General features: G+C 37.8%; 1 protein-coding gene across 7 annotated transcripts in view; it reads left to right on the top strand.

The window, feature by feature from the left end:
• The window catches only part of LOC146469726 (tyrosine-protein kinase receptor Tie-1-like), a 53,730-nt gene extending 47,779 nt beyond the window's left edge, over nucleotides 1-5,951 (top strand). For all 7 annotated transcript variants that reach the window (XM_085122870.1, XM_085122869.1, XM_085122866.1 and 4 more), the window contains 8 exons: nucleotides 378-488; nucleotides 1,652-1,842; nucleotides 2,227-2,349; nucleotides 2,690-2,760; nucleotides 3,029-3,069; nucleotides 3,275-3,371; nucleotides 3,987-4,086; nucleotides 4,687-5,951. In XM_085122870.1, the coding sequence (XP_084978996.1) occupies nucleotides 378-488; nucleotides 1,652-1,842; nucleotides 2,227-2,349; nucleotides 2,690-2,760; nucleotides 3,029-3,069; nucleotides 3,275-3,371; nucleotides 3,987-4,086; nucleotides 4,687-4,755 (803 nt within the window). In that variant the 3' untranslated portion in view covers nucleotides 4,756-5,951. The remainder of the gene's footprint in view (nucleotides 1-377; nucleotides 489-1,651; nucleotides 1,843-2,226; nucleotides 2,350-2,689; nucleotides 2,761-3,028; nucleotides 3,070-3,274; nucleotides 3,372-3,986; nucleotides 4,087-4,686) is intronic.
• Nucleotides 5,952-12,057: the final 6,106 nt, after the last annotated feature.

Raw genomic sequence — 12,057 nt, 5'->3', positions numbered from 1 at the left:
CTACTGAATGTTACATTTGTAATAATCCTTATACGCCTTATGATATTAGGGTACTAAAATCATTGTCATGTTAGCATCACCTAAGGCCGTCACATATTGGAGTCGCATTCCTTATTTGGAATTTTCGATTTGTGAGGTTCCATTGGGTCGCTAAGATGTACTCGCTAGTCGACGGAAGTAAGGTGCAAGTACTTTATAACCATTCTAATACAGCTTTCTGCGCTCGCCCGTAAAAGGGAACCAACACTAAGATCACCTTAACTATTATTCGCGCCAACTAACCCAAAATTGAATAAATAAATTTTATTAGCTGTCTCCATTAAAATGGCTTTTCAGCCAAAAGTTACCAATATGTTTTACTTTCTTCTTCTATACAGAAGATGCTCCTGATTCAGACAGGAAGGACTTGCTTTCAGAACTTGAGTTGATGAAGAAACTGAAACCTCACCCACACGTGATCAAGCTTATTGGATGTGTCACGCAGAATGGTAAATGAACACCGCGATATTAACTTTCTTAGGTTTAGAAAATGTAGTATTCGTTATCGTCATAGTGCTGTCGTACACGAGAACAGAACCTCATTCATTAAACAAAGAAATGACTGAACAGAGCTGTAGTTAGGCAGTAGTTGGGGCTTAGTCTGAATCAGGACTTGCTTTCAGAAATTGAGTTGATGAAGAAACTGAAACCTCACCCACACGTGATCAAGCTTATTGGATGTGTCACGCAGAATAGTAAATGAACACCGCGATATTAACTTTCTTAGGTTTAGAAAATGTAGTATTCGTTATCGTCATAGTGCTGTCGTACACGATAACAGAACCTCATTCATTAAACAAAGAAATGACTGAACAGAGCTGTAGTTAGGCAGTAGTTGGGGCTTAGTCTGAATCAGGACTTGCTTTCAGAAATTGAGTTGATGAAGAAACTGAAACCTCACCCACACGTGATCAAGCTTATTGGATGTGTCACGCAGAATAGTAAATGAACACCGCGATATTAACTTTCTTAGGTTTAGAAAATGTAGTATTCGTTATCGTCATAGTGCTGTCGTACACGATAACAGAACCTCATTCATTAAACAAAGAAATGACTGAACAGAGCTGTAGTTAGGCAGTAGTTGGGGCTTAGCAGCAATCTGCGATATTTTTGGTTAAGCACTGATTTGAAACTTTTCATTTATTGTGATGAGTAACTCTAAAATAAAAAAAAGTTACAATCTTCGGCGGGTATTCCCCATTGGTGTAGTGGTTATGGTGTTATGGTTGGAAGGGTACACTATTCTTATTTCTTCCTTCTTGTACTCTAAAGTTTTAAATAACATTTCTTTATGTAATTTCAAGTGAGAGAACAGCCAATTTTAGGCATGGAAACAAGTTTTAACTAATAATATAATATTTTTTAGGGGGATCTATTTGCTATATACTTACAAATACACAAGGTTCTGTCGTTCCAATAAATTCAATCAAATATAGGAACTTTATAATATCTCTGTCGACGGTACAGGGATACAAGGTAGAAATTTTTAAAGATCGCTTATTAAAAGATTGCTGACGAACATCTGAAGCTATTTTACCAACTTTTTATGAACAGTCTTTTCTTTTTTTGTTTTTTTTTTTCTATTTCCTGACATGAAACTCGTTTTCTATAGACCCCCTGTTGGTCCTTACTGAGTATGTGCCATTTGGTGACCTGCTGGGATACTTGAGGAAGAGCCGAGGACTAAATGACACGTACTATAAAGACCCGGATATTAAACCGGAGACCAATCTGACCGCTGAACAGTTGATGAGGTTCGCTTGGCAGGTTGCTGATGGGATGTGTTATTTGTCTTCAAAAAAGGTTTGGGTCAATTTCGTGTGCGAATGTCACCCACATTAACAAAAACTATTTTATACTTTTAATGTTAAAACATTTTCTGGCTTTCTAATGTTGCCTTTTCAAACTGGTATCATATTTCAGTTAAAAGTAAGGAAAAAAGTTGTTCCAGTGTAATTTGATGAGAACATCTGCGGAACTGTCTTGACATGTGTTTTTGGGTGTTGGGGGACATAGTTGGTAATCTAGGACGTACATAAAGAGCCACTTGGATGAGGGCTATAGATTACTCAGATAACATACATGTAGGTCAGCATTTTTCGTCCCAAAAGTTGGTAGCTTTGTCTTGAACTTTTTTTTAGAGACAATGTTCACCGTAACTGCACGCAGATGCATCGTTTCTTTTAGATAATCCATCGTGACTTAGCAGCGAGAAATATTCTCGTTGGAGAAGGAGAGTTGTGTAAGGTGACAGATTTTGGGATGGCAAGGAATGCAAACCAGGACGACATTTACACCAGAAAAAGCCGGGTAAGAGTAAAAATAAGAATGAAATTAAAATGTTCAGTCTTAACTAGGTCTTAAGGAGCAGGATCCATTGCGCTAAAATTTACTAAATCTCCGTTATAGAATTGAATGGACCAGAAATTTTCGAGCTATTGGTTTCGAAAAAGTTTGGCCAGCCGGTAGATCTTCTCCCTTGAAAATACCGGAAATCTTCTGATCCTTTTTAAAGGTCCAGTTTAGCCGTAACAAGTGCTCAATTTATAGCCGTGAATTGACGAGTAAAGGGCAGGAACTTTTATTGATTTAAGAGTTCCGGTATGCCGTTCTGAATAAGATATTTACATGGTGGTATTTCTTTTCATAGGGCCGACTGCCTGTCAAGTGGACTGCGTATGAGGCCTTGTTGTATGGAACATACACTACACAAAGTGACGTGTAAGTACTTCAATTGAAACTGAACGAAATTGGCTTTCTGATATGGCGATTGTCTGTGTGAATGTTAATATAAAATTCGCATTTGGCAACACAGCATCCGACTTCCTTAGGCAATAATTTCTATAGCTTCCGCGGGACATCCTTTCAATTGTTTCTTCCTTGCTTGCTTGCCTCCTTCCAGTCTAACTTTTTTTAAGTTTGTTCAGCCGTTATTGATTGATTGATTGATTGATTGATTGATTGATTGAATGGTTGGTTCTTTTTGCAGATGGAGTTATGGTATTCTGCTTTATGAAATCCTCACTGTCGGTAAGTTCAATTTTAATTTAAACTTTTGTTGCCACGATAATACTACACGAGGAAAAAAGAACTGAATTCAGTGAAATACAAACATTGAGGGCTAATGAAAACCGCGCTGGCACTGTGATTATTGTTGGAACAAATTTACAATGTACTGCAAACACATTTAACAACGGCAATAGGCGTAATCCGAATCTCTCGTTTTGCTCTCTAGGCGGATCTCCGTACCCGAACATAAATGCTCGCCATATCGCCAGAAAAATTCAAGAAGGATACAGAATGCCAAAACCAAGACATGTGGATAGCAAACTGTAAGTAGTACTTTTTTCCCGAAATGCATTTTCTTTACTCAGTAAGTAGTCAGACTCACCTTTATTAAAAATAAGCTGACTTTCAAAGCAGACTTTCCTCAATGAAGTTGACATTTCTGTAGTTTGGGTTGTTTCTAAGTTGTGATATTGTTTTCTACAATCTGCTTGTATTCAATGCAGGGTGTTGCCTAGCTCATATCGATGAAAACTTCGTAACAGTTGATAAAGCTTTTGGATTTGTTGGTCATTTTTCTTATCGTTCCTTTTCTCGCCATGCTTCCAGCTCATACAGCAGAATGGGATATCGATCATCATATCTGGTTGAAGGACGGTTCACGCCTACTGATCATTGATCATGTGCATTACCTTAGCATAATTCATAGGACTCCTTCATTGTATCCAGCAGCGAGTTATGTGGGCTACACAACGACGATAGGATTTTAACTTTTGTATCTCGGAGAACAACTTGAAACCACTATCATGCTGGAGAAGTAGCATGCGCAAAACCAACAACAATATGAAGTATACTAAAATTCATTATCCACCTCTAACTAAATTTCGAAGATTGCAGTTGATGTTACACATGTGCACGTTTTGCTATTTTTCATAATTTAGGTTTGAGATTATGCTAAAGTGTTGGGAAGAAAACCCGACTGATCGACCCACGTTTGATGAACTTAGGAAGACCATGAAAGATATGGGGAAAAAACACAAGGTAAGGGGATACTGTTAAAGATTATCAAATTTAATTTAAAAAGGGAGGAGGGGGGAGTGGTGGACCGAATTCATAGAAAACTAAGCTTGCGCAGGAAAAACACTGAGATGCTACTCGCGTTTTGATTAGCCTGCGAACGCAGACATATTTCCGGCTGTCGACAGCCAGAAATACGTGTGCGTTCGCAGGCTACGTTTCTATTGGTCCCAATTTCATCAACTCTTATGTCAATATCCGTCCATTCTCGGGGGGGGGGGGGGGGGGGGAATTGTCCGGCCAACTTCGGCTCAACTGTTTGCTTTAACATTTAAACGAAAATGGAAGATCTACTATCATAACTATTATGATGTAACGACAACTGAAAATTTCTTGCATTAGCAGAAGTGCAGGAGCTTAAAATTCCGCTCAATTTTCGAAGAATACTGTTTACAATCTTTACTCGTTACATCAAGCTCCCTTGTTCTTAAACGAACTTTTAGTTTCCCTTGAGAGTTGGACATTGTGGAAGTCTGCTGGAATTTAAGAGTGCTTTGCTAGAGAAAATAAAATGAAAGGTTACAAATAATGCTACTAACGTATGGAATATTTTTCTTTTTACAGGCGTACGTCAACCTCAGTGACTACGACAACAGGATGTACGTGAACCTAAATGATCTGACAGCAGAGTAGAGCTAATGGGAGAGATTTCCATAGACCGATAAGCAGTTTAAAGGAACAAAAACTGTCGTTTAAATAACTCGTCTTCTTTTTCAGAGACATGCAAAAATTAACGATAAAAACCAACGTTTCGGTGTCTTCGTGACGCCATTGTCAAGGAGAAATAATGGCGTCATGAAGACACCGAAACGTCGGGTTTTATCGTTAATTTTTGCATGTCTCTGCATTACCAAATCTTTATTGACAAGAGTCTTCTTTTTCGTAAAAGAATATGTAGTTGTTATTGCTGCCCACGATTCAACAAAAAATAGAGTTTTAACTAAGGCTGACGGATTAATTGAAAAGTGAATTTTAAGTTCATAACTCGTAGCTAAGTAGCTCAGTTGCATCAGATTAAAAATACTTTTTCGTGGTTTTTGGCAAAAGGGCGTAAATGAAACATATATAAAGATATAGAAGATAAATATGTAACAAAAACATATCTGTCACTTTTAATGTTGCATGCCCACCATTCAACGAAAATAGTGGTTTAAAATAACGTTGATGGCTTGATGGAAGAGTCAATTACATTATCTTCAACTTAGCTTAGTTGCATCAGATTAAAACGCTTTTTTCATGATTTTCTGCGATTTTCTGTCAATACGAAAATCGCTGATTCACTTGGCTTGTTGAGCGAACAAGTGTAAACGTGTCAGTTTTATTCGCAGTCGTTCACTCAGAAAGTCCAGTGAATCGAAAAGTTTTTTAATGTTGAACCCTCTTGTCGAAGACCATGAAATAGATGCACTTGAGCTATTAAGTTGAGAGTTGAAGGAAAGCTAATTCACTTTTGGGTTTTGGTGAGTTTTGAAGAATTTCTGGTACCGTATTGCAGAATTGAATATGAAAATTACGGGTAGAATCATATTTACAACGTTTCGGTGTCCTCATGACACCATCATCAGGACAAAATACAATGTTCAACAGATAACAAGGAAATCTTTCAGAGAAAGAAAGAAATCTTTCAGAATGCTACTTATATTATCTTTTTCTTAAATACGGTGGAAATAGAGATTACTTCAAATAGGCAAAGATCAGAAACAGAAAAAAAGATAAAAAAAAAAACGCTGTTGTAAACAAAGATTTACTCATAACAGTTAATTAATAGCTATAGTTTACTTCTATAAATGAATATTTTTATGATAAAAGAACGTGATTATTACATCCTATTTTTAGTTTATCTTCTTTGGTTCTTCTGTTTGCCATAGAAAAAACGTGAAACGCACTTTGGCACAATAATTGTGCTATTGACACTCAAATAATGGGCTATACCGAGAAAATGAATTGTTTTCTACCTTTTGCCCACAGATCTCCTGGGCAAAGCTTGAAACACAGTCAAAAATCTTCCTCATTCGTGGTGTCCTTGTAACCTAACTTTTTCTCTCGACTGAGAAGACAACCTGCGATTTTGTCGTAAATAACATCCATTTAGTTACATTTAACTCGAACTCACCAACGGAACAGAAAGAGGTATGACAGTAGATTTTCCTGGAATGCGCTTTACTGACAAAGCTCTTCCCTATGTGGTTGGCTTCACACTTTAGCCTCCTTGAACACAATTTTTACGTTGTGAAATCATTTCTACACCCAAAAGTAGGGCCAGGAATGGATCTTCAATGATTTAGCGACACGAATTCCACCGCTTCGAACGGATTCTTTGCACACATTGTGTAACTTGCATGTTTCAAGACCACTCATCAAATCCTCTGTTGCCAAATCGACTAAAAATTAGTTTTCATGCGGTTTCATGACTGCAATGTTGCGATTTCCGCAGGCAGGTATGTTTGCTTACATTTCCTTTGTCGATGTTTGTTAATTTATAGTCGATTTGGCAACAAAGGATTTGATGAGTGGTCTTGTAACATGCAGGTTACACAAGTGTGCAAAGAATCCGTTCGAAGCGGGGGAACCAGTGCCGCTAAATCATTGAAGATCCATCCCTGGCCCTACCACTTGTGCTTCTTCTTTTTGCCCTATTGAGCTGCCCTCTGAGAGCAGTCAGCTTGTGCGAAATGAAATAGGGATCATAGTCCTGTTTTCCGAAAAATGGGAAACGAACTGTGATTGGTTCCCCTCCTTGAACGGAAGTGAGTTCTCGTTGAAGCAGACGTTCGTAGAGGAGGAATGCGTGAACTTGTGACGAGCCCAAAGAGCGTCTGCGTAGGAGGCTAGTAGATCGTTTACTCGACTAAGAATTGAAGTGGAATTTGGTTTCCTATGAAAGTAGCCTAACGTGTCAGTATTTGCCCCTATCTTATGCAGGGATGATGCATTCTAACGTACAAAGTAGTGGAAACTATTCAATATAATAATAATAACAATCTTTTAATAGGATGCTCCGTCACAAGAGTGGTTTACATAGAGGTCCTATTACTAGATGTATATTATATGATGCAATTAAAATATAAAAAAATTAAGCTAAAATCGATATATATGATACAATTAAAATATAAAAAATTTAAGCTAAAATCGAGATATAAAAATAATTACAACATACACACTGCAACGATTAAAAACAAATACTTAATTATAAAAAGGAGAAAAAAGACACTTCTTAATTCTTAGAATACGTATCAACCGATTCTGGAACATAAAATATATTATAGCAGTACGCTAGGAATGTTTTCGTAGACAATGTTCATCACAAGGGTGACTAAAGTCAAACACAACTCAGCATTTCCATTATTATTGTCTTTCAAATAACTGTCAGTTTGGATATGCAAATGATTAGGTCGGATGAAATATGGACGCCAATGTTTACGCCAGCGTGACTTTACTTGAAGCTCGAACTTCCGTTTCAAGAGGTCACGTGGATTTAGAGTTCGAAAGTGCCACGGCGACCATTTTAACTCCTTCTAATTTTGGTATATCTTTCGTGGTGGCATTCATTCACGAAGACCTAACGACGCTCTGCCTACAACTGTGATAAGATGCATTTTGGGAAGCAACTTGGAATCGCTTCAGTCTACGGTTTCATGACTGCAATGTTGCTATTTCCGCATCCGCAGGCAGGTATGTTTGCTTACACTTTCGTTGTCGATGTTTGTTAATTTATAGTCGATTTGATAACAGAGGATTTGAGGAGTGGTCTTGTAACATGCAAGTTGCATTTGACCAGCTTGAACGTCGATTAACTGTACATGTTCTTTGCTGCCGCTTACTTAATGCCGAGTAGTACCAGTAATGTTCCCAGTAATTGGGCTGAACATTGGGTAAACCTTAGGCGTATGTCTTTCAAGTAAGGGATTTAAATGTCATCAGTTCAATTTGTACTGGGTTTTGGAAAGATGATGCTTGGGCTTGGAGGTTACGTCTTTATGTAAAAATGTGTTTGATCGGGGAGTTAGTTTCGCGACAGAACAGTAGACCAACGAAGCCGTTTCTCTTTTTTAATAATTCCCAACCAAGGCTAAATACATATTGGTATTTAATCGGGCCTTTAAACACAAAGAAATGAAATTTGGTGACTTTCATTTCAATTTGAGGAAACTTAAATTGAGAACAATCAACAAAATGAATGTCCAACTCTAAGTCAGGTTCAAGGTTTCAGACACGTCTCAGTTTCAGTAAGAGGAGAAGCATTAATGATGACAATTCTTAACAAATGGGAACTTCTTGTTGTTATGAGTGCGCCTGGCTCTTTATTCAACTCAGTGAAGATTCCCTTCAATCGAATAAATTCATCTTTTTGTTCGCGAAATGTTCTCTGAAAACTCAAAAGTAGCTTTTACGTTTTAATATAAATTTGCTTTATCAATGATTTGACTGGAAGCAGGATTTTTGGTCACGCAAACTCAAAAGGCAATGATTCCGATCCAAATATCCATTCAGTTAGCATCCCTGTTCTGAAAAATCATGATCGTGATAAAGAACCCATTTGCGACTAATTATGCTTTTAGTAGTCAGCTGATGTAGTGGGATGAGATCAATCGACCCATCGATTGATTGATTAATCGGCGTGGATTAAGATATCAACAATATGGCTAAACAAAAGGGCAATGAAAACACCAAAAAGCTGCTCTGGTTCTTGATGCATCCTCCTTGAATTAGAATTCCGGATGAAGCTTTGCGGATTCTGACATACACGTTTAGTGACCTGGTGCAGCTGTTCGCCGGACTGAACGCAGCTCAATCTGAAAGATTTCTCACATGTCTGGTTGGAGGTAAAAGCTTCAACCATAAATACCTCTGATATGTCAGAGAATAATCGATTGATAGTTAGCTGCATGTCCAAAATGTCAAAATGTCAAATGCTTTGTTTATAGTGGAAATGCAGTTAGCTACCCAAAGCTAGTTTACAGGAATTCCTCTCAGGAGTAACGGGAAACAAATAATAATCAAATCGAACATAGCGTCTTGCTCTTTATTAAAAACTCTCTGCTCCTACTAAATGGAGTTTACTAGCAGCTTTGGTTCTGATTAAACTTTCAATGTAAATATATCAAATGAAGCAGTCACACAAGGCCCTTTACCCACTTGAGAAACACAGTCTCGATCGACAGCTATGTCTTTTTATCGATAGTACAACAAATATTCATTTATAATATTACGGTAAAAGCGTCATTAACCCTTTTCAGCCTGGTATTTCATCGCCAGTGGAGGGGGATGGGATGGGGAGTGGGGTTTAAGACCATCGAGGCTACGCCTAAGTGGACCGATGACGTCATATCCTGTTGGAATCGCGTCATTTGTTCTGCACAGCTGCCATTTGTATCCACCATCTCGAATATCTTATTATCTTTAAAACCGTAGACAACCGCCCAAATTGATTCAGAATTTATAGGAGTTAAAACAGTACAGAAATTTGAAAGTTACGAGAGTTAACCAAAACATTTTTCACTTATCACTCACTTTTACCTTCACAAGATAAAACATCGAAATTCAAAATCATATTGCCGTGGAAATAATAGATCATTGTTGCCAGCGGGGAGACTTTGTATCTCCTCTCCAGGCCTGATAGGGCTAACGACCCTAGACCTTCAATTTGGAGCCCAGATCATTTATTGTAAGCCCTCTCCGAAGAAAAACACAGAAGAAAGAATTCAAAATTCAGTTATACCAGTACTTAGCTTAGCGGTCAAAACATCAGTCATTTTGATTTCGATAGCTTTTATTCCTCTTTTCGTGAAAATAGTCTGTAATGTAGTAAGTCATCATATTTCTGCTAAGGTAAAAATCAAATAGCAGTTCAAACAGTTTTCAAAACGTATGATTTGACATAAGCACTGTTCCCTTTTAATAATTAACCAGTCCTTCCTCCTTGCTGCTTGAACAATGAAGCAATTTGAGAGGAACGAGCCTTGACAACTTTTCCAGTAATAATTTTAATTATTAAAATAACTATAATAAAATTTAATAATTCCTAAAGCGCTGTTTACATTCAATGATCAATAGCGCTTTAGGGACTGTGCAATAATTACCAGGAAAGGGGGGGGGGGGGGCTGAAAAACCAGAATTATCTAGCAAAAACTTAGACAGTACCCCCCCCCCCCTCCAAAACTAAAAAATTAGTTCTAAGTCCCCCTCTGTTATGTTAAACTAAGCCCCCCTCTGTTATGTTAAAAATAACGTCGCACCCCCCCCCCCTCCCCCCACTAACGCACACACACACACGCACTCACTCCTCGCCGCCCCATTACCATAGATGCCTTTAAGTACATACCTTTTATATTGTATTGTATTGTATTGTATTGTATTGTATTGTATTGTATTGTGGCTGTCCGCCAGCAAAGCACAGGCGAGTGGAGACCATTGAAGCAGCGCAGGATACTTCTCAGGAGACGAGCTCAAATGCATTAGGAGACGGCATATTACGACCTTACTCATCTGGACCTAAGTGGAAAGATAGGAAATTTGGCTTCGTCCCTGATGCTAAAAGAAGAATTTCTCTTTTCGGAAATAAGCTTTTGCCAGATTTTTATGAAAGCTTCAAAGTAAGGGCTGGATCTAATGTTGAGTTGATGAAAAGAATGTTCATCGCTGAAAGGGACAGACAGTATAACATTACAGTGGACATTGAGCAGCTGGAAAATAGGTTTCATTATCTATTGTCTAACAATCCAGCCTGTGCCGGTAGATTTATCTGTGATGACTACAAGCCAAACCCACATGATGACAGTAATATCACTAGATGTAAAAATGAGGCAAATAAAATCAAGCTTAAGCTTCAAGCCATCAAAGATAAGATATCAAAACACGACGGCAGCCTCCTCTCTGAAAACACTGGTAAACTCAAGCCTGGACTGAGCTGCCATCACAGCTTCAATAATGACAAACGTTATTATGTAACATCTGGTATCGAGAAGGATGTTGATCGCTTGATTGAAGATTTAGACAAAGCATTTGCTAAGTACCGGGGTGGTTACCACATTGGCTCAAAATCTAAAACTTCTGAAGCCAGAAAGAGAAAAGAGCAGAGAAAAAAAATCAAAGAACAGGAGATTGAACGCTTCAAATAACAGACGAAAAAGGGCTTGCATTATATTTAGATCCTTGGGAGGAGAGCCTGTTGAACTTTGTTATGAGCCAGAGATGTATGGAATTCAGCAAATCGATTCAGTCGATGAAGAAACATTACTTTTATTCACATCAAAAACCGACAAAGCCTGTCTACGAGATCTGTTTGATTCCCATTGTTTTACGGGGGATGCTAAAAAACAAGTTCATGATTATTGCTTTACATAGGGTCAGCTTAATTAAATAGAAGAAGGGTTAAAACTAATCAATTTTCTTTCCATTTTAAATGGAATTTTTTCAATAATCGTTTAACAGCTGTTCGTATTGATATTTGTTACAGTCTATCACGAGGCCTGTATTGAGAATCTTTTATTGCGTTTAACTTTATTTACATTTCGAATAAAACTTAAGGCCCCCCCCCCCCTCTGTCAAATGAGTGATTTTACTTTGAGCCCCCCTATCTTGGCAGCAATTTTAGGTAATGCCCCCCCCCCTCTCGTTTTTCAGCCCCCCCTCCTGATAATTATTGCACAGTCCCTTACAGGAATAATAACATATAAATTTAAAAAATGTATACATATATATGCAATGTCAGATATGCACAAAAACTGGCTACAATTCATTAAAAGCTAAAAAAAGAAAAATTAATCAAAATTAATAATAAATAGGAATTACATTTGCACCTCTTTGGTGGTATGATGACGAAGCTTTATACGTGAAACGAATGTCGACAATTTTCACTACCATGCCAAGAATGAACTTGCACTGCATGAAATTATCTTTGCGAGGTGTCTTACGGCAATAGGAACTGTACAGTCT

Source organism: Pavona decussata, unplaced genomic scaffold, assembly GCF_977016875.1.
Source record: "Pavona decussata unplaced genomic scaffold, jaPavDecu1.1 SCAFFOLD_119, whole genome shotgun sequence".
Taxonomy (NCBI): Eukaryota; Metazoa; Cnidaria; class Anthozoa; order Scleractinia; family Agariciidae; genus Pavona; species Pavona decussata.
The sequence above is the reverse complement of the archived record's forward strand: the minus strand, read 5'-3'. Positions and strand labels throughout refer to the sequence as shown.